We start from the raw sequence: 18,252 nt of genomic DNA on the forward strand, positions 1-18,252 counted from the left end.
TAAGCAGGCAGACCATCTTAAATTTCATCTCCTTATGAATATTTCTGGGGCAAATATAGAGAAAATAGGTATTGGTCTTAAAAGCAGCATTTCCCAGTGGAAGCTTTAATGTAGCATTGTAAGTTTTTATGTTCTAAAAAATAAAGCTTTTCACTTTGTAATTTATGAGTTGTCATTCAGGTATGGAAAGTAGATTATTTGAACAAATGCTTTTGAAGATAATACAGTAAGTGTACTTAAATAGCTATATTTTCTGGCCCTCATAATTCCTCTAATTCTTGGTCTGCTATTGCAATTGAACATTTCCTTTCTGAAATTTCTGCAACTTGCCATATATGAATTGTTTTTACACTTCAAAAATAAGAAATTCCTGCTTGTTGCTGATTCTGTTACTGTACCTTCTCCCAACATCAGTTATGTTGCCTAGAATTCTCTTTCTTGCTGGTAGCTGCTGCTTTTTCACTCCTCTTGCGTGTAGCTTGGACTTTCTCCTTGCTTCCTGTTGTCACAAATGGAGAGTCAGCATGAAATTTAAACTAGTGAGTTACAGGCGTGGACTCTCTGCTATATCTCAATTTAATGTTTTAGTCGTTCCTGGCCAGAGACAGTGGTTTCAGAAGATGATATTCTGTTCAGGGAAGTACTTTATTTTGTCTAATTGTTTTCTGAGTTTTTACCCTGGTTAAATCCTAATGGAATGATGTTTTGTTTGTGTGTCCTAAAATAGAAACCCTTTCTTATTTTAATGATAGGTGATGTCTTTTTCTCTGTATACAGCAATGTACGTGTATTTCTTTACTCAAATGTGCTTTAATTTTTTTTGAGGAGAAACACCCTGAAAAAATGAAAACTGCACTACTACTGTATTGAAATTCAGAATCTTCTGCACTAGGATATTACAGAAATAAAAAAAATACCACTTTATAGAAAGAATATCTGAGATACTGTTATATTATCGCTGTAGTTGAGGGAGAGGGTTTAGATTTTTTTTTTAAGATGAGGTTTAGGCTTTCTTATGGTTGACTGTATGGGGGGTGGAGTATGTCATTTTAATCATTATATAGTTATGATGTAGTACTTAACAGCAAAATTTTAACTCTAAGTTCATGGAAAGAATTTGGGGTTTGTTTTAACTTAGGTTTTGGACTGTGTTTTAGTTAGTTACTATGACAACACTATCGTTATGAATCAAGCTTTCTAAACTTGATTATTCCCTTAAATGAAAGAATCTAACCTCAATTTAAGAAAGTTTGCCCTCCCAAAATCATGAAATAAAATCAATATAACTTAAGTAACTTTCAGTACATTTTTTGTCAACCTTCCTTATTTTTCATCTTCCCACACATGCACAGCTGCTGTAAGTGTATTGTATTATTCTTGCGTAGGAAAGATAATATTCTCATTTGTCAAACAAAATGAGGTTCCATACTGAACACCACGCCCATTGCAGCTAACTATTGAATAATTCAAGTTATCTAACTAGATTATGGCTTGTACGAGCGATTAAACATATAATTATCTCTTACAATCTACTGGCCTTAGGTTAGGAAATTTGGGACCATTTTTTGTCAATGAGGTATTCATTAGAGACTGGAAGTCCTTGAATCACAAGTAGTTATTTTTGTAAGAATAAATTGTAGTTTGTCCAAAACTGTAGGATATAAAAAGGCAGTCCTGAGGCTTGGTTTATAGCAGAATCACATCTTAGAAGATTGGAAGTGTCTTCAAAAAGTCTGACTATTCTGGAGAACAGCAAACAGAGTAAATGATTACAAAGGGTCTCCTATGGCATTAAAAGCATGGATCTATACATATCATGAATTATAGAATGTCTATTTACTTTCCATTCAGTTGTGAAATAGGGTCCACTGTCAGGAAGATGAGCTGTATTTTTGTTTGAAAGACAGACCTGCTTGATTCCTTTGAGGGATTAAGAGCTTAGAATTTTGGCGTTTGTCATCTGCAGCTTGATCTTAGACTTGAAAGAGGACTAGTTATGAAAATCTGTCTTCAGGGGAAATTACTTTGTATTCTCCAATGCAAAATTATTTGATTAGTTAAAATCCTTGCTGCCTAAGAATTACTGTGCAAAACTGTATAATGCCGGTCTTCATGTGTATATCCACCTGTATGATGTGCACCCACCCCTTTAAGCATCAACACTAAGTATCCTTAGGGATAGAGAGGGTGTCCAAATGTAATTCTGTAGACAGTTGTGAACTCAATCTTTCCATGGTCTGATCTGGGAGGATTCAGAACAGCTGTGAACCAGGAGTTTTGCAACTGCAGACCTGAGCTAATAAGCATTGCGTATTGTATACAGAGCTATGAGTCTCAGCAATGCTTGTTAGCTCACGTTCAGTGTTCCATTAATAGAAACTGCAGGGTTTGTTTAGAGGCACCTTATGTTCACCTGTTTGGATAGAATGGACTACTTCTGGAATGCTATGTAGAGATGTCACAAATCAGATGGAGGGAGGAAGGGTTGTAGATTTGATTAGTGGCTAAAATCAAGGTAGTGAGCCCTGTCGCACTTTCCTGTGCTTTAAGTAACAGGTTTGTGTCTACTGGTTGCAAGTTGGAGTATGTTGCTTAGTAGCATGAGGAGATGCAGACTTACAACTGAGATGTTAGGTGTGCAGCCTGAATGGTATATGAATCACTGCAGGCTGTGCTGTCTGGCCATTATGGATTTATATTTCATAAATTAAGTTTGATCTTATTCCATATGTTTCATCTTACTAATATTTGAATTATTTGCTATTTAGAGGCTTTCTGCAAAGGTCTTTAGTGGCACATATTAAATTCACAATTACACATTCTGGAAACTCATTCCTTCTTATAAAGTTTAATTGTAAAGGTGACAGAGTCCTTCAAATCATTCTCTGGCAGAACAGTCACTGCTAGTGCTAGTTGCATTGCTGTACTGCATGCACTTGAAAAACCTTATTTCAGCATGGTCACAAAATAAACTTTTTTTTTTAACAGTGTGTTCATCCTGCAGCATAAATGCTGAGACAGCACCTTGGCTTATTTCCCAAATGCCTGTTCAGAAACCAGCAGCAGCCTTATCCTCTTTTCTTTAACATCATTTGCTTTGCAAGTGATGCAGCTTGTTCTGCAGAGTAGATATCTGCACTGAAACACTCCCTAGCAGTCTGCACTGGGGAGAAATGGAGCTGCACGCTCAACAGAAATCAATGTTGCAGCATGGTTATAGCATATAGAAATGAAAATATTTCATCAGGCAAAGTAGAGAGGTTCAAAAGCTACTTTCAGCTACTGAATTTATGCCTCTATCTATCTTTCCTTCTAGAAAGATGTGGATACTTTGCCCTGTCTCCAACGTCTCTTCCTCAGCTTCAACAATATATCTAGGTAAGGGAAATAGCAATTTGCTTCCTATCAGTAATTTGAAGTATCCTATTGGAGCTGTATTTCATTAAAATTTAAATGCAAACACTATGAAAGCAGATACTTCTTTTTTCTAACATATCAAATAACATAAGCCATTTTGTATTTTTTACTTTAAACACAAAAATTCTTGAAACCCTTTGCATTTAAATGTAGTTGTACTATGAGTATTTTACCAAGAAACTTATATTTTTAATTTAAAAATTATCATATTTATAATGATGATCAAAATTAAACATAGTTTTGTAAATATATTGTTTTATTGTTAAACTACATATCTGTTAAAGCAACATTACACAAGGTACATTTATATTTAACATACAATCACTGTATTTATGGAGTTACACAAACTGCTGAGTCAGATTCTGCTTACGATGTTTAGATTATTTCATGCTTGTATTTTACTTGTCCATATATTAATAAAGCCTGAAAAGTATATTCATGGTTATTTCCCTTTCAAACCAGATGGCAGAAGCAAAATAGCTCAACTTTCAAAGCAGGGCTTCTATAGTTTCAAGTAACTAAGTACATTTTGTAATAGATAGAAATGTTTGTCTTCTATGCTTTTTCATATTCCTGCATTTTTGGAGTCTGCATTTATACTAGCGTCAATGTTTAAAACAGAAAAAAAAAAAGGGCCTACATTATCTGCAGTTTGGTATGTCCTTTTTTTTCTTTTCTTTTATCCCTTAATCACCACCACCCTTCTTTTGCTTAGAATCAAATGATTTAATGTGGGATAGGGGAAAGATGCTTCACGTTCTAAATACCAGAAGTACTGTGCTGTTCTTGTGGTATCTATTTTCTCTGTAAAATATTATACTTAGTATGAGCTTTTGTTGTAATAGCTACTTGAACATTTTAAGTTAACCTGCATTATGTTTTTTGCAGACAGCTCCAACCTACTTGTCTGCATTCCTTAGGTTCTTAAAGTACCAGTGCAGTAGATCTCCTTAAATACTCATGGGTATTAAGCATTTAAAAATCAAAGATGAACTGCAGGAATCTTTAATGTGTTCTTCCCTTCAATTAATCAGCTAGTCTTTTCATTTTATGTTTTGAATTGGCATAATAAAGAGAAGAGGTTAGCATTTTGCTTCTCTTGAATAGTTTCCGGAATTGAAACATGCCTTTTGTTTCTGTTTTTCTAAAAAAAATGTCTTAGCTTGGCAAGAACAATGAGAGGACTGCAGTAGCTGGCTCCCTTGCCATCAGGGAGCATCACTGCAGTCAGTGGAATTTCTGTATCTTTTTATATACGTATATTTTGTGTAGCTTTCTGACTCCTTTATCACATTGTTTTATGCAAATTTATGTTATTTTTACCGTCTTCAAAGAAGGAAAAATGTTTCAGTTTTTCTGTGAGGCTTTTAAAGTAGATTTCTCAAACTTTATGTAATCAGTAGCTTGCTTCTTGGTACTTATCATGGTTATTATTTATTCAATGGGGTTTCAGTTGAACTAGTGATAGGTCTAGTCTTACTTTTCATGTAAGCTAGAAATGCTTATTTAGAACATTCATGCAAATACGTAATTTGGTTTTAATTTGTAGTCGGAATAGGTATAACAATAAAATCTTAATGTCAAATGAAAGACATTGCTCTTCTATAAACTTTGTATACATATGTGGGTAGATAGGTGGATGGATCAATTTAACTCTTTATTTACCAGTCATTATTTTAAAACAAACAAATGAAAAATTTCTTTCGGTGATCGGATTTAGCTTGAGTTTTTGAAATCATAACCTTCTATCGCATATAGGAGTTTTGAAGGCTAAAACCCCCATTAATTCCTGATTTTGAGTTATGTAGTAGATATGTCTTCTAATAGAAAAATGATTAAATGTGAAAGTATATTCTTGACCATCTGTGTTCTGAGATTTGGCTTGATACTGTTTGAACTGACTGAAGAAGTTCTATGCAACCCTGATACTAGTGAATTGCTGCGCTACAACTGAACATTCCTACAACCCTTTTAAATGATTTTCTGTGTATTTTATGAATCAATTACCTGGGTTTACTGTGTGCCATAGGGTAACTTTAAGAATAATTTTTCCTAGAAACAGCTGTGTCTATACAATTGACTTTTCTTTTAGACAAATTGATACACAGATATTCTAATTAATTTATCTGTAGGTAAATAGAGGAGAACCTGCAAATGGAAACACAGTATATTGCCAAAACCTGGATATATTTACGTTATACATTCATTAAAATATTTTAATAGTGATAATTTCTTTTAAAAGTAGCTTTTTCGAAGCAGCATTCCTATGGAAAGTTTTGCTGCTTCCTATTTTGTGTATGTCAGCAAAAATCGTTGAGTCTTAAACTGATACATATGGACATATATGAATTAATATTTCAGGGAAAGATTCAGGAATGCCTTTTAAAAATTGTCACTATTTAAGGAATGAGAATCTTTCATTGGTTTAATCACTTATGTTCTTTCTCCCTCATGCTTCAGAAAAGGCCTCAGAATGCTACTGCTTCTCTGCAGAGCTTTTAGTAAAAAAGGATGTATTGGCAAGATAATATAAGCTAAAACTGAATGCTGTAGAAGTTGATGCTGATCTGAAACAAGTCCTACTTCTGGCTTCAGCCCCCCAAAATTTAGCAGTTTCAACCTGAAGGCATTAATACCTGATAACTGAACGTAGTATGTATCTCTAGAACTAGTTATAAAGAAGTGGGGAGAAACCACATTTTGAATTTGTCATGTGGTACTGGGAAGAAATTACAGAAACTTTTCTTCAGGAAAGATATGCCACTAAGATTCAGAAGGAGGGTTATTGCTCATATTTTAAAATGTGAAACCAGGAAAGACCACTTTTTTAATCTTGGAAACAAAATTTGTATTTTCCCTGTTACGCTGCTGTCCAGGTCAGCACTATGGTGGCTTTTTTATCTAGTAAGGCATGTTGTCTAGCCGCGTGGAAAAAGTAGGATACCAGCTCAAACAACATGTCATTGTTTTTCTTCGTTTGGTTGCTGAATTGGAAACCTGAGAGAAGGAATGTTCTTATCCTAATAAAAACAAGAAAATGTCGTATGGTTTTTTGTTGGTTTTTTTTTTCCTCAGCAGAATGAAAATTTATAAATGTATTGTTAAATACTTGAACAAAAGTAGTACAAGGGGAATGAAAGGTTGACTCTAGTAGCATCTGTTTTCATCAGTAATTTAGTGGTTAGAAACCTGGGAAACCCCAGGTTTTCCTCCTTGACTGAAACTTTTTGTTGTTGTTTTTTGGAACATACAGCTCCCTCTTGGGTGTTCTATCAGACTATAACGAGTATGTTGCCTTCCTTCTCTTCTCCAGAGCTTTTCCCCTTTATGGAACATGCTTTAAAAAAGTCACTGATGCAAAATACAGAGAAGGAATGACTGTCATCCTAAGTAGGCTGTAACAGAGGACAAGTGTTCCTGTGTCCTGTTCTTGCCTACTAAATCTGTAAATGTGAATGTGTATCACTGGTGGAGGTTGAGCTGACACCACTCCAGAATACTGTGCTGCTTAGTAATTTCCGTGTTCTTGGTCTGAGGCAGGAGAAGTGGGTTTGCCTCCCCTCTGGCAGAGGGGAGAATTGGATGCAGGACTCTGAGCATGCACACAAGATGTAAAACTGATCTATTCTGAAAAGTTTCAGAAAACACTTTTTTGGTAATTTAACCCAAATTCACAACTTGTTCCTGTGTTGCTGAAACTACAATTTTAGCAAAGATAAATTCATCTAGGAAGGAAGAAGGACAGGGAAGGAGAGGTGGTTGCCATAGATTGGTGGGACTCCTGCAGGAGAAGGTCTTTTGGAAAGAGAAGCAGACATTCCACTCAAAGATTGAATGAGGCAATCTGAAACAGTGTCATCCCTAGCTGCTCTGTATTTCATGAGCAGGCGAAAGACTTCTTTGTGGTGAACAAAGGCTAGAGAGAGCATTGAGATGTGGCCTCTGATTCCCCTAGGGTGGTCACCACTTGGCTCTGTCACAGCAGTCTGCATGCTGGGAAGCAGGCAGAAGCTTGGTTGTAAAGTATGCAGTCTGTTTGGTAAGTGTATTACAATAAAGCTTTGCTTGGCTTAGGATTGGGATGCCAGTATGACAAGTACAGTATATTAAGTTTGCTACATTGAATTTCTAAAGCTCTATTTTTTCATATGTGTATACAAAGATGTGAAGACATAGCTATTTTGCACTACTGTTTTATTCTAAAATTGAGCTGCTTAATAGGGCAGCTAAAAGCACTGTAAAGCAAGCACATCTGTTTTAGCTCCAGAATGAATGTTCTGGTATGCTGAAGCACTGAGAATTTGAAAGCACAGCAATATGTATAAATGGAAGGTCTTGAAAATACTAGCAAACTTTCAACTTTTCTGTCATTTCCTGAAGAGATTGGTTTTAATATAAATCTGTAAATCATATGTAATGGCAAAAATACTACTTGGTTAAATATTTAGTAGGAAGTGTTTGGAGTAAATATATTTAATGCTTTTAATAAATATATTTACATAATTTGAAGACCAAAAAGAATTCATATTTGTCAGACAAAATGTATTCTAGCCCAATGGAAATTCAGTTATCTTTTCTTATTCTAACATGTGTATGAGTTTGCCTTGCTAACTTCTGTATCATTTGGGAAGATTGTCTTTTATCTTCAGAACATATTGAGTATGTATTTTAAGTAATATGTCAGCCTGATCTTCCCCAAATGTGGTTACACAAGCTGTTTTATGGAAAAGAAACTGGATCACAAAAAGAAGCAGAAAATGATAATCAAACTTGTAGTCTTAACTACATGTACAAACCGCCCAATTCTTCAGATATGTTAAGCACCTTTACTGCCTTCATTTGGATCTGTACATAGTTCATTTTCCATCAGTTCTTATGTTAGTTTAATATACTAAGCAGAAAGGTACTTCACTCTGTCATTTTTCTGCTTGATCTATTTGATATGTCATGTAGAAGTTACTTGCATGCTGGACTAATTGTGTTGGTTTTTTTGAGATTTTCATTGGGTGAATTCTTTTCTTTACTTGTACTAGCTTACGTTGGTATCCAGGCCTCTCTTCTCCTGATCGAGACAGATTGCTATTTGGTGATGCTATTTTTGTGTTTTATCCTTATTGCTTTTTGTTGTTGTTGCAGAAATTGTTTTATCTAATACCTAGAATCTTTCAGGGATATCTCATTTTAAAATCTGACATTCTGGTGGATCAGAAGCCCTTTGCGGCTGAATGTTAGTCCTCAGCAGATTATTCTATGCTTTTTTGAAAATTGAGTGATACCAATGATAAAGGCAGTTGCCACTTTATTCAATGACAGTCTTTAATATGAACATCTATGCTGCATACAACTTCTGATCCCAAAGTTCAGGGGACACTTAAGGTTTGGTATCCTTCCAAGTATTAATAGAGGAAGACTTTTGCTGCCACCAAGAGTGAGGAGAACTATAACCAGTTGATGCAATCAGTAAGGTTGTCAGAATATTAAAAAAGGACAATAATTCCTTATTTTTCACTTCAGAAATGGTCTCTTATCTCAGAATGTCTTTAATTATTTGTTTATCTATTGAAGTAATGCTCTGTTTATATTTTTATGTGATCATCATTGATTCTTTCGTAACTTTCAGATTTTTAACTTCATTCTCAAAAGTACCAAGTCTAATTATTTCGTGCTTTCCACTTGAACTTACTAACTTCTTAACACAGACTCGACTTTCGAAAGCCAGAGTGTATAAGGATGAGTGCGCGGTTGTACATTTATACACTGCAATCAATTTCTTAAAAGGGATTGGGGAGTCATATTTACTTCTATGACTGTTCAGCTTTTTTTGTAATCAAGTTAAATACTTCTCTGTTGTTTAAATATAGTATTTGAGTCAGCTGCTTTCTTTTCACATTCCATCTTCAATGAAAGGAACATGATACAGGCTGTACATCTTTAAATACGTTTTACACAGGCCAGTTATTTTTGTCAGGAAACCAAATGAGATGTTGTCTAAAAAGCCCACTTGTTAGTGTTTGTAGTAGACTCAACTTGGAACAATAGACAGATCTGTTTTGAAGATCATATGATGCTTTTGTAATTGGTTTTCTTCCAATATTTAATGATGTTGCAGACACCCAGGATCATTCTGTTGTATTTGTGGTTGGCTTTTTTCTTGTTCTTTCCATGGTTTTCATGCTGGTTTTGATGACAAATACACCTTGTCTTATTTTTTGTAACATGAGTTGATATGTATCCTATTTTAAGAGTTTTTTAGGTGCAACTATGCTCCCATAGTTAACAAGTTCTTATTCTGCATCTCTTTTTATCTGTATGTGAAGAGATTAAGAAGTTTAACAGCAGCAGCTGTTAATATTTCAAAATAGTTATAATTTATCATACACAATATTAATGGGTAGGCTTTTTCAATGTAAGTAAATACTCGTGTTCTATCCTTAAGAAATAAAATCTTCCATCTCAAAATTATTCCTGCTCTATAACATTAAAACTTTACACTTCTTTGGTTACAGTTTTGAGGACATTCTGTGCCTTGCTGATTCCTCATCTTTGTCAGATATCACCCTTGATGGCAATCCAATAGCTCAGGAGACATGGTACAAACACACTGTTCTCCATCATATGATGCAGCTCCGACAGCTAGATATGAAGAGAATCACAGTAAGAAATTTCTGCTTTCATCAAACTTAATAGATCCTTAAATCAGAAGTAAAATATAGGATTTTCTGTGTATATATGCATATTAAAAATACCAGCATTTTTTATTAGTTTAGTATGGAATTGAATGGTGTATAGGCATTACAATAGTTAAATCTTTAACCTTTTTTCTTCAGTATTATGTAAGGGTGTGAGGTTTTACATTTTAATGTGTTTATTTCTAAATGCTTAAACTCTTTAGTAAATATTGTGTGATCAATTGCCTCGTGACATGAGAGAATCTGCAAAGCTTTTGGTTAGAACTTTCTCAACACAGTTTTACTGGTTTGCTGTATAGTTAAAGGGAAGAGCATATTTCTTCCAAGAAATAGTCCGTTTACCCTGGAATTGGTGTTATTGGTATCTTCTTTCATTTAAAAATCTTGTTGGTTTCTTTAGTGAGCCTCCCTAAGGAAACCTGGTGATCACAGAGTTTCTGTGTGTCTGTCTGTATTTCTCCCTCACCTAACCTACTCTCCCCATTCATTTCTGTTTCTGCTGCTCAAGTTCAAGTAACCCTGATAAGGAAGAAGGGACTTGCAGACAACTAAGTCTCCTACAGACTTCTTGAAAATACACTGTAAGGTAGAGGATGAAGGGTAATTGCTGGGGGCCTTACCATTAAGTCAACTATTTTATCTCTTAATATAGGAATAGCCATGGTAATTCTTCTGTGTCTACTCAGAATTGACCTGTAAGCATGACCTTCTTACAAGAGAAATTCATCCAACAGCAAGATAACAGATATAATATGCTTCATAAGCAACAGTGTTGCAGTGTTATCTTTTCTGACCAGGTGCTGATACATACACCTTATTTTAAATCCTCGCTTGCTTTGTACAAAGGCTGGACTGTGTTATAAATTGCACCTGTTGTTTTACCATCTATCCTGCTGTCCTGTAGCCAATCCACCATGAGTATAAAATAGTGTCAGTTATGATGTAAAATATAACATGTATGTGGAAAATATTAATTTTAAAAATAAAGTGCTTTGGGACGTGAGAGTTTTACTCCCAGCATCAAAAATACTAAATACTTGTTTGTTTGCAGGTATTCTGTGGGTGGTTGGGTTTTTTTTCTTTTGTGAATTTATACTGACTTAATTGAATATTCGCTAACACTTTGCTTTTAAAAAGATTGTTTTCTCAGTATTATTTTAGGAACTTGAGTCACATACAGAAAATGTCTCTCCCTCCTCCCCCCCAGCCCCTTCTCGAAAGGAGATGGATCCTGGTAGAACTCTCAGTGATGGGAAAAACTGTAGAAAGAGCTCAAACTCTTTTGTAGACTCTATGGGATCTGTATGGGGAAAAAGCTGTTAGAAATGCACAGCCACGGGAAAAACTTCATCTGGGTTCGCACCTTGTTAAACATCAGAGAATCAGCCACAAGAAAAAAAGCCGTAGTAAACCAGGCTTCACCAGTTGCACCACTCTTAAATCTACTTGTAAATAGAATGTGTTTTGCATTCTTTTTATTGGTTTTTGAGCCTTGAGAACTTTTTTTAACGTTTTCTCCATGTAGAATGTGCTATGTGTTTTCTCCAATAAAAAGGGTGTTACCTAGATGATCATATGACTTAAGACAGTGGGATTTTAAGAAAGATAACAAGTATCATGAGATTTGTGATAAAATTAGGGAGTTGGCAATGCCAAATCCAGCTATTCTGCCTAGTAATGCAACATGCCGTTGCCATCAGTTGTAAGGGTAAATGTAACTTCATAGGGGAATGGAAGTACAATACTGGGTATGTGCTTTTTCTCACTCTATTAATATACCTAAACTCTAATTACATTTATAGGATCTTTTCTTCATCAGTCTGAAGAGCGTCCAGACCTTTTTGAACTTAAGCGTTGCTTTGTCTTGTATAGAACTGAGTTGGATCAGTATGTTGGTTCTTTCTGACTAGGAATTCTTCACTAACCTGTTCAGGAGCTCTTCTGCTCAAGAACTGAGTTTTACACAATTGTTACTTCTGCTTTTAACTCTTATTTGCTGGCTTCACTGGGACAAGAAAATTATTTCAAGAAAGAATAAAATCTGAGGGATGTTTTCAGAAGTTTGTAAGAGACTTTGAAGCTTTATTAATACTGGTTTTCAAAAAGACTTATGGTTTTTGGTGCCAGGTCTTTTCTATAGGATTCTCTGGAGAAGGGGAACTTCAGAGCAAGTCTGGTGGTAACTGCCTCTGCTTTAGGGAACTATTCAGAAACATATAGCTGCCATGAAAATCAAATAGTATGCACTTGCAATAAAATTTTTTTGCATTGTAGTTGTTCTAATACTTCTTAATTCAGGGCAGATTTGCCTTTATTCAAGGGATTGCATCATATTATGACAGGTTTTTAAACTCTGACCTGTGAGGAAGTTGGTGTTTTCATAGGCCATCTCATTCCTAAGCCATTTTTGAATGTAAGATCTAAGGCCTTAAACCACCAAGGTATGGACCCAGTGGTGGTGAAATCAGTGGAGGTCAGTCACATGTAACGAGTTTCACTGTAAGACTATAAACACTCGTTGTCCACACTAGAAGATGATTTTCAACTGAAAACCGCAGCGGAAATCTTTTACTTTCTCAAACTTTGATAGATCTAGAGGCTTAAAGAGCGGGGAGGAGGCTGAATTACAGTGGCTGGACAGGTGGTCACTTGTGCCTAACCATCAGTAACTGTCTGTACCAGTGACACCTTTAGTCCACCTGAGTTGTGAAGTAAGGTGACTTGATTTATGGCTCAATGAAATAGACTTATGTGAAATTGAAGTGTGTTATAGTCAAAGCAGGCTCAGGTTGCATATGTAGTCATTTGCATTGTTTGGTTAACATACTATAATGGTTGTTTTTTCTGGGCATTGAAGCTTTTTGAATACCTTTTGTAGTTTGAACTTATGAAAAAGTAGACCTATCCAGTGGCGCATACAGTTTAGCTGTGATCTTTTTTCCTCTAGTCTTTTGTAACAGTAAGCAGATACTGTCTGCAGACATGTTATAAAATATTAAAATATGAATGAAATGTGTACATATTCCTTACTGAGAAATTATTTAACCAAGAACACTTGCTATCCATCACTTTTTAAATACACTTTCTCAACAGAATTTTTACGTGTGTCTGTGTATATATAGTGTATATATATTTTTTTAAAAAAATATGCTGTGGTTTCCAAATTGAAAGACAAACCACATCTTTTTAACAGTAAAACTTCGCTGCTTTTCGTTGAGGTTTTATAGGTTTTGGGATTCTTAAAGTAAGAGAGCTGTGTTTTGGTTTTCATTACTTGCTCAGACATTTCTCTGCTTATCAGAGAGTAGGTTCTACTGCTTTATCCAGAATAGAATTCATTATCGATTCCATCACCACTGTTAGAGTGTTCTGGTTTTTTTTAGGGAAGGATCCATAATTTTTTTTTTCTTCCACTTGAAAATAAAATACTTCAGTAATTTCTGGAATCATTCTTGTGGATCGTAATCCTCTCTCTTAAATCAGATCTTGGGAAAATATACTAAACTAATACTAAAAGTAAAAAATGGAGAGATATCTCACTGTCAAATATCAATTACAGAATGATTCATCAAAAATTTTGTACTTGTTATTTTCCGTAGCTATATTTCTACTAGAACCATCCTTATAGTCTTACTTCATTCTTGCGTAAAATCAGCCTCTGTGGCATACACTTGCCAAAGGCAGACTACTTTTTGTTATGTAAGTGAGCTGAATTTTGTGTATTTTAAGTGTACTGTGTTGAGTCTCTTTATGCCTTGAAAGCTTAAATGTATTTTCCAGGCCATTCTTCATATTCTTCTTCTTCTTTTTTTTTAATTATCTAAACTAGTTTATATCACATATACTATAACTTTCTAATTTACAGTGAAATTATTTAAATAATTTTAAGGTAGATGTACTATGGAAATAAAGTGCTGCATTCCTTGTGTGCTAACTTGGCATCTTTTTCTCCTGTGATTTAAATGGTATCATTTGTTGAAAAAGAACTTGTTTGCATAATAGTGAAGCAATAGTCGGGAAGAATACGTGCATTCCACTGTGGTCTCTTTAGGATCCTTCTCAGGTCTTGCTGGATATGACCTCTTTGAAAGACTGATGATATAATGATAGGTTTGGCCAAAATCCTTAGTGTTACAGTTGCGGCAGTGCTCATGTAGCAGTAGGGGGAGCTATCAGCATGCCAAAGCTACAGAATGTAAACAGTTCTTATAAAAACTTTCCAATAGAGCTGTAAAAGGGTGGTGATAGCTTTAATATGCCTTATTCTTCTTGTGTTCTGTCACTACTATTGCTTCACACTGAGAATGTAAACCTGTAGCCTCAAAATCTTATAGCAGAAGGTGAGACTTCTGCTTCTTTAGGAAGTATATTCCTCCCTCTTTTTCTTTCTTTTTTTTTTTTTTTGTGTGAGTGTTGGAGGGGGGAGGAGAAGATGGCTTCTTAGCCATTTAGTAAGTTTTTAGATGGGAAGTGGAGAACTAATAAATGCAGAAGGTTTCAATACACAAGAGGACATCCAAGTCCTTTTGTAATGATCTGTCACTTTGACCTTCTGGAAAAGCATCTCCCCTTGTCCAGCAAGGCTTGGTTTAAAGATGGAACAAAGTTATGGACAATAGAATACTGAGGGAGAACAAAGAAAAAGGGAGACAGAAGGAGCTAAAAGAGAAGGGGTGATTTTTTAATTAATTGTGGCAAGTTTAAAAGTGCTTTGTTTTATAACTTTGAGGTTTTCTGGGTTTTGTTGTTGGTTTGGGGGGGAATGTTGTGTTTTTCAAGATTCATTGCACGCATTGTGTAAGACTAATCAAGAGATATGTACAGATTTGATTTCCATAAAAAGTACATTTGGCCCTTGATCTTTATTCAGATGTTTTCTCTAGCATTCTGCCTTTGTGAATACTGCATAAAACTAGGATATATTTTCTTTTTAGGTGAGTTAATTTCTTTAGAAAAGAATAGTATTTTTTTAAATGTCTATAGTTAGGATAAACTCTTGAACAAGAAAAAATCTTATTTAATAAAAGACTCTTGTTAGAACATAATTTGCATTAGTTCATTTCATTCTTTATATAACTTGAGGGCAGTCAACCCTCACATATGGAGGATAGTGTCATAAAGTTTGCATTTGGGCTGGAATAAGGGAAGGCTTTGAGATGAAGGAGTAAGAAGAGATACTTGTGGAAGCTGAGAGAAAACTGAATTAGGGAACTTTGTGGATGTTTGCCTAAAAGCTTGAAAAAACAAAACCTTAAGTTGTTTTGAAAGGAATAAAATTAATAAGGGCTAATTTCCTATAGAGTAGTGTCACTTTGTTCTCCAATTCTCACTTCCCCAGTGCAAAACACAGCAGTACCTCAGTTTGGAGCTGAGTCTGTGACAACTGGCCCACTCTTTTCTGCCAAATAGAATGGATAATTTCTGCTTCCTCTCCCTTGGTGACAAAAGTAGTTTACATTTCTCCTCTTTCTACATACCAATTTTATATAATCAAACTTCTAGGGAACAAAAATACCTTAATTTGACACATCTAAATGCACTTAAAATTATTTAATATGTTCAATGTGTTGAAAAGTCATTAGAGAAGATTAAGACACTAAAACTGTTAAAAGCTTGTTTCTTTAGGAAGCCAAGTGAAAAAGCATAAGTGCAAGGTCAAATGAAGAGATTTAATTAGAAAATTAAAAAAAAAAAAACCAAACCCAAACCAACTCTAACCCACTTTCTATAGGAAGATATCACTAATGCAGTTTGATAGTGTTTATATTTTATTTTAAGACTTCAGGTTTTTCTAAGGAAACACAAACTTAGTACACTGTAACATGTCATTGGGATAAACAGCTGTCACGAGAATCATGTTTGTAGTTCTTAACATTTTTGAATTGTATCTTGATGAACAGTAGGGTGTTTTTATTTTGCATTATTAATTATACATTCATATTTATGGAATCTGCATGGGGTTTATTTCATGACTTTTATAGCCTCATGCTGAACCCTCCCATTCCGGTATTGGGTTTCATTGTGTGGTATTTTGCTGTGTTGGGATCTCGAAGGCCTTCTGTATCTGTGTGTGGGTTTGTTTATTTATTTATTGTTGGACTAGTGACCTCTTGAGGTCCCTTCTAACCTGGATTATTCTGTAACTCTATGACACCAGCTTCTTGGTAATAAATACACTGTTTAAGAAGAACTGAAAAGCCCAGTAGCAGAGGAGGCTGCCAACAAAACTTCACCATCAAAAGGCCAGAAGTTGCTTTCAGAACAAAAAAGGCTTTCCAGTTAGTGTTCCAGGGAAATTCTTGCCTATGGTTGGGTTAGGGAAGCTTCTGTATCCAAAGCCTTATGCTTTAATCTATATTAAGGTATTCCTCTTGCTTAATATATGCATATTAGGTTAAACTCATGGAGGAACAATTTGGAAGTTTGTTGAATCACCTTTCAAAAGGTCAAAATGTCAAAATCCATGGTATGTCGGTGGGTTTCAAGGGGGGCTGTACACAGATCAGAGTAAAAGTTTGCTATGTGACCCTAACTTCTTATGCTTTGGAAATGATTTTCTTAAAAATATAATAGTGATGCAAAGTGTGAAGTTCCTGTTTAAGCATTTTAAGTATTCACCCATCTTCTTAGGGGTTCTTAGAATGCATGTTTTATTTATATAGAAATTTTGACATATCAACATGTCTCCATGGTTGATGATGTTTTCTGTTGATTTTTGTTTGTTAATTTTCTTAACACGTAACTTTCTGGAAAGTGGAAGTGAAAAGGTTAGGACAGGAGCTTTCTATTTTGAGGGAAATCAGAACACTTTCTGTGTGTTCTGGGAAGAGACTTTAATAGAAACACCCAAATGGCATGTGAAGTAAATCAAAATAAGTTAAAGTATGCTTCCCAAGTATTTGTTTTGGAAGGATTCTACACTTTTTACTTCATAGTGAACATTTCTTTTGTTACTTGGAAAATATATGTTCTAAAAATACCGTGCTCTGAGAATGTTTAGACTTCTGTAAACAGGGAGTATTCAACCTAATATGGGTGTATTGCAGTATTAAATTGCTGTACCAGGAAAATTAAGCATCTTCACTTACATGACTTTCATTATTTAGGAATCAATGGCTTTCTTCTTGAAACTTCTTCTTGAATAGGTAATAATATTGATGAGAAATGATGTTAATGTACTATAGTTCCCTTTGAAAATATTTGCTTCTCAAGTTCTGTTGCTGATTGAGAAAAGTAAGCTGCTGGAAACAGTTTATAATGATAAAAATCAATCTTAGTTTATGATTTGAGCATAAACAGAATTCAGCTCATTCACTTTGTATCTTTTCTTACAAAAAATCCTAATTGCAAAAACTACTACAAAGATGTGAAGATATAATGCGCTGTTATATTTTAAAATGTTCTTTTCACTGTCATACTCACCATATGCTTTATGCTTTTTCAAAGACCTTTACAAATACTAGTTTTAAAAAGCTTTGTCTTCAGTATTTGCATCCAAGTAGATATCTGTTTCTTCTGTATTTCTTGATTTACTTATTATGAATTTTATTGTTTTAAATGATATTTAGAAACATAATGTTAACAATCCTAAAATTGTATTAAAATTTGCATTTCAAATACCAACACAAAAATATATTAATAATTTATCAGTAATACTTTTTCGAACCTGATGAATTCCTCCTTTCATAAGATTGTTTGTTTTTCTTTTTTCCATCCAGGAAGAAGAAAGACGTATGGCATCTGTTGCAGCAAGGAAAGAGGAAGAGAGGAAGCGTGAAAGCCATAAACAGACCTTGCTTAAGGTATTTTCTATGGCTGTTCTAAACCTACTGTAAATCAGTTTACAGCGATAATCTGTATCCTAATATTTTTTTTTGCTTTAGTTCTTACATATCCCAGTATGCCTCTGTCTCTTGAAACTTTTTTTACAGGTGGAATAGCTCTAACAGGGGAGACTGAGGTGCACTCCAGAATACTCTTGTGGGGCTGGTGACTAAATGACCTGTGTTTCTAATAGGAGACCAAAGTTCAAGGATCTGAGAGTATCTGCATTCCATTTGTTGTCTGCATATCACCGTTTGTCTCCAAATGATTTTTCTTTGGAGGAAAAAAAAAAAGCGCCTAAAACTTTTTGTCATCCAGTCAT

General features: G+C 34.7%; 1 protein-coding gene across 7 annotated transcripts in view; it reads left to right on the top strand.

The window, feature by feature from the left end:
- The window catches only part of LRRC49 (leucine rich repeat containing 49), a 51,367-nt gene that overhangs the window by 16,417 nt on the left and 16,698 nt on the right, over positions 1 to 18,252 (top strand). For 6 of the 7 annotated variants that reach the window (XM_054837250.1, XM_054837252.1, XM_054837253.1 and 3 more), the window contains 3 exons: positions 3,317 to 3,378; positions 9,924 to 10,071; positions 17,825 to 17,908. In XM_054837250.1, coding sequence (XP_054693225.1) covers positions 3,317 to 3,378; positions 9,924 to 10,071; positions 17,825 to 17,908 — 294 coding nt within the window. The remainder of the gene's footprint in view (positions 1 to 3,316; positions 3,379 to 9,923; positions 10,072 to 17,824; positions 17,909 to 18,252) is intronic. The other variant, XM_054837255.1, reaches the window with a different exon arrangement.

Source organism: Grus americana, chromosome 10 (genome assembly GCF_028858705.1).
Source record: "Grus americana isolate bGruAme1 chromosome 10, bGruAme1.mat, whole genome shotgun sequence".
NCBI lineage: Eukaryota > Metazoa > Chordata > Aves > Gruiformes > Gruidae > Grus > Grus americana.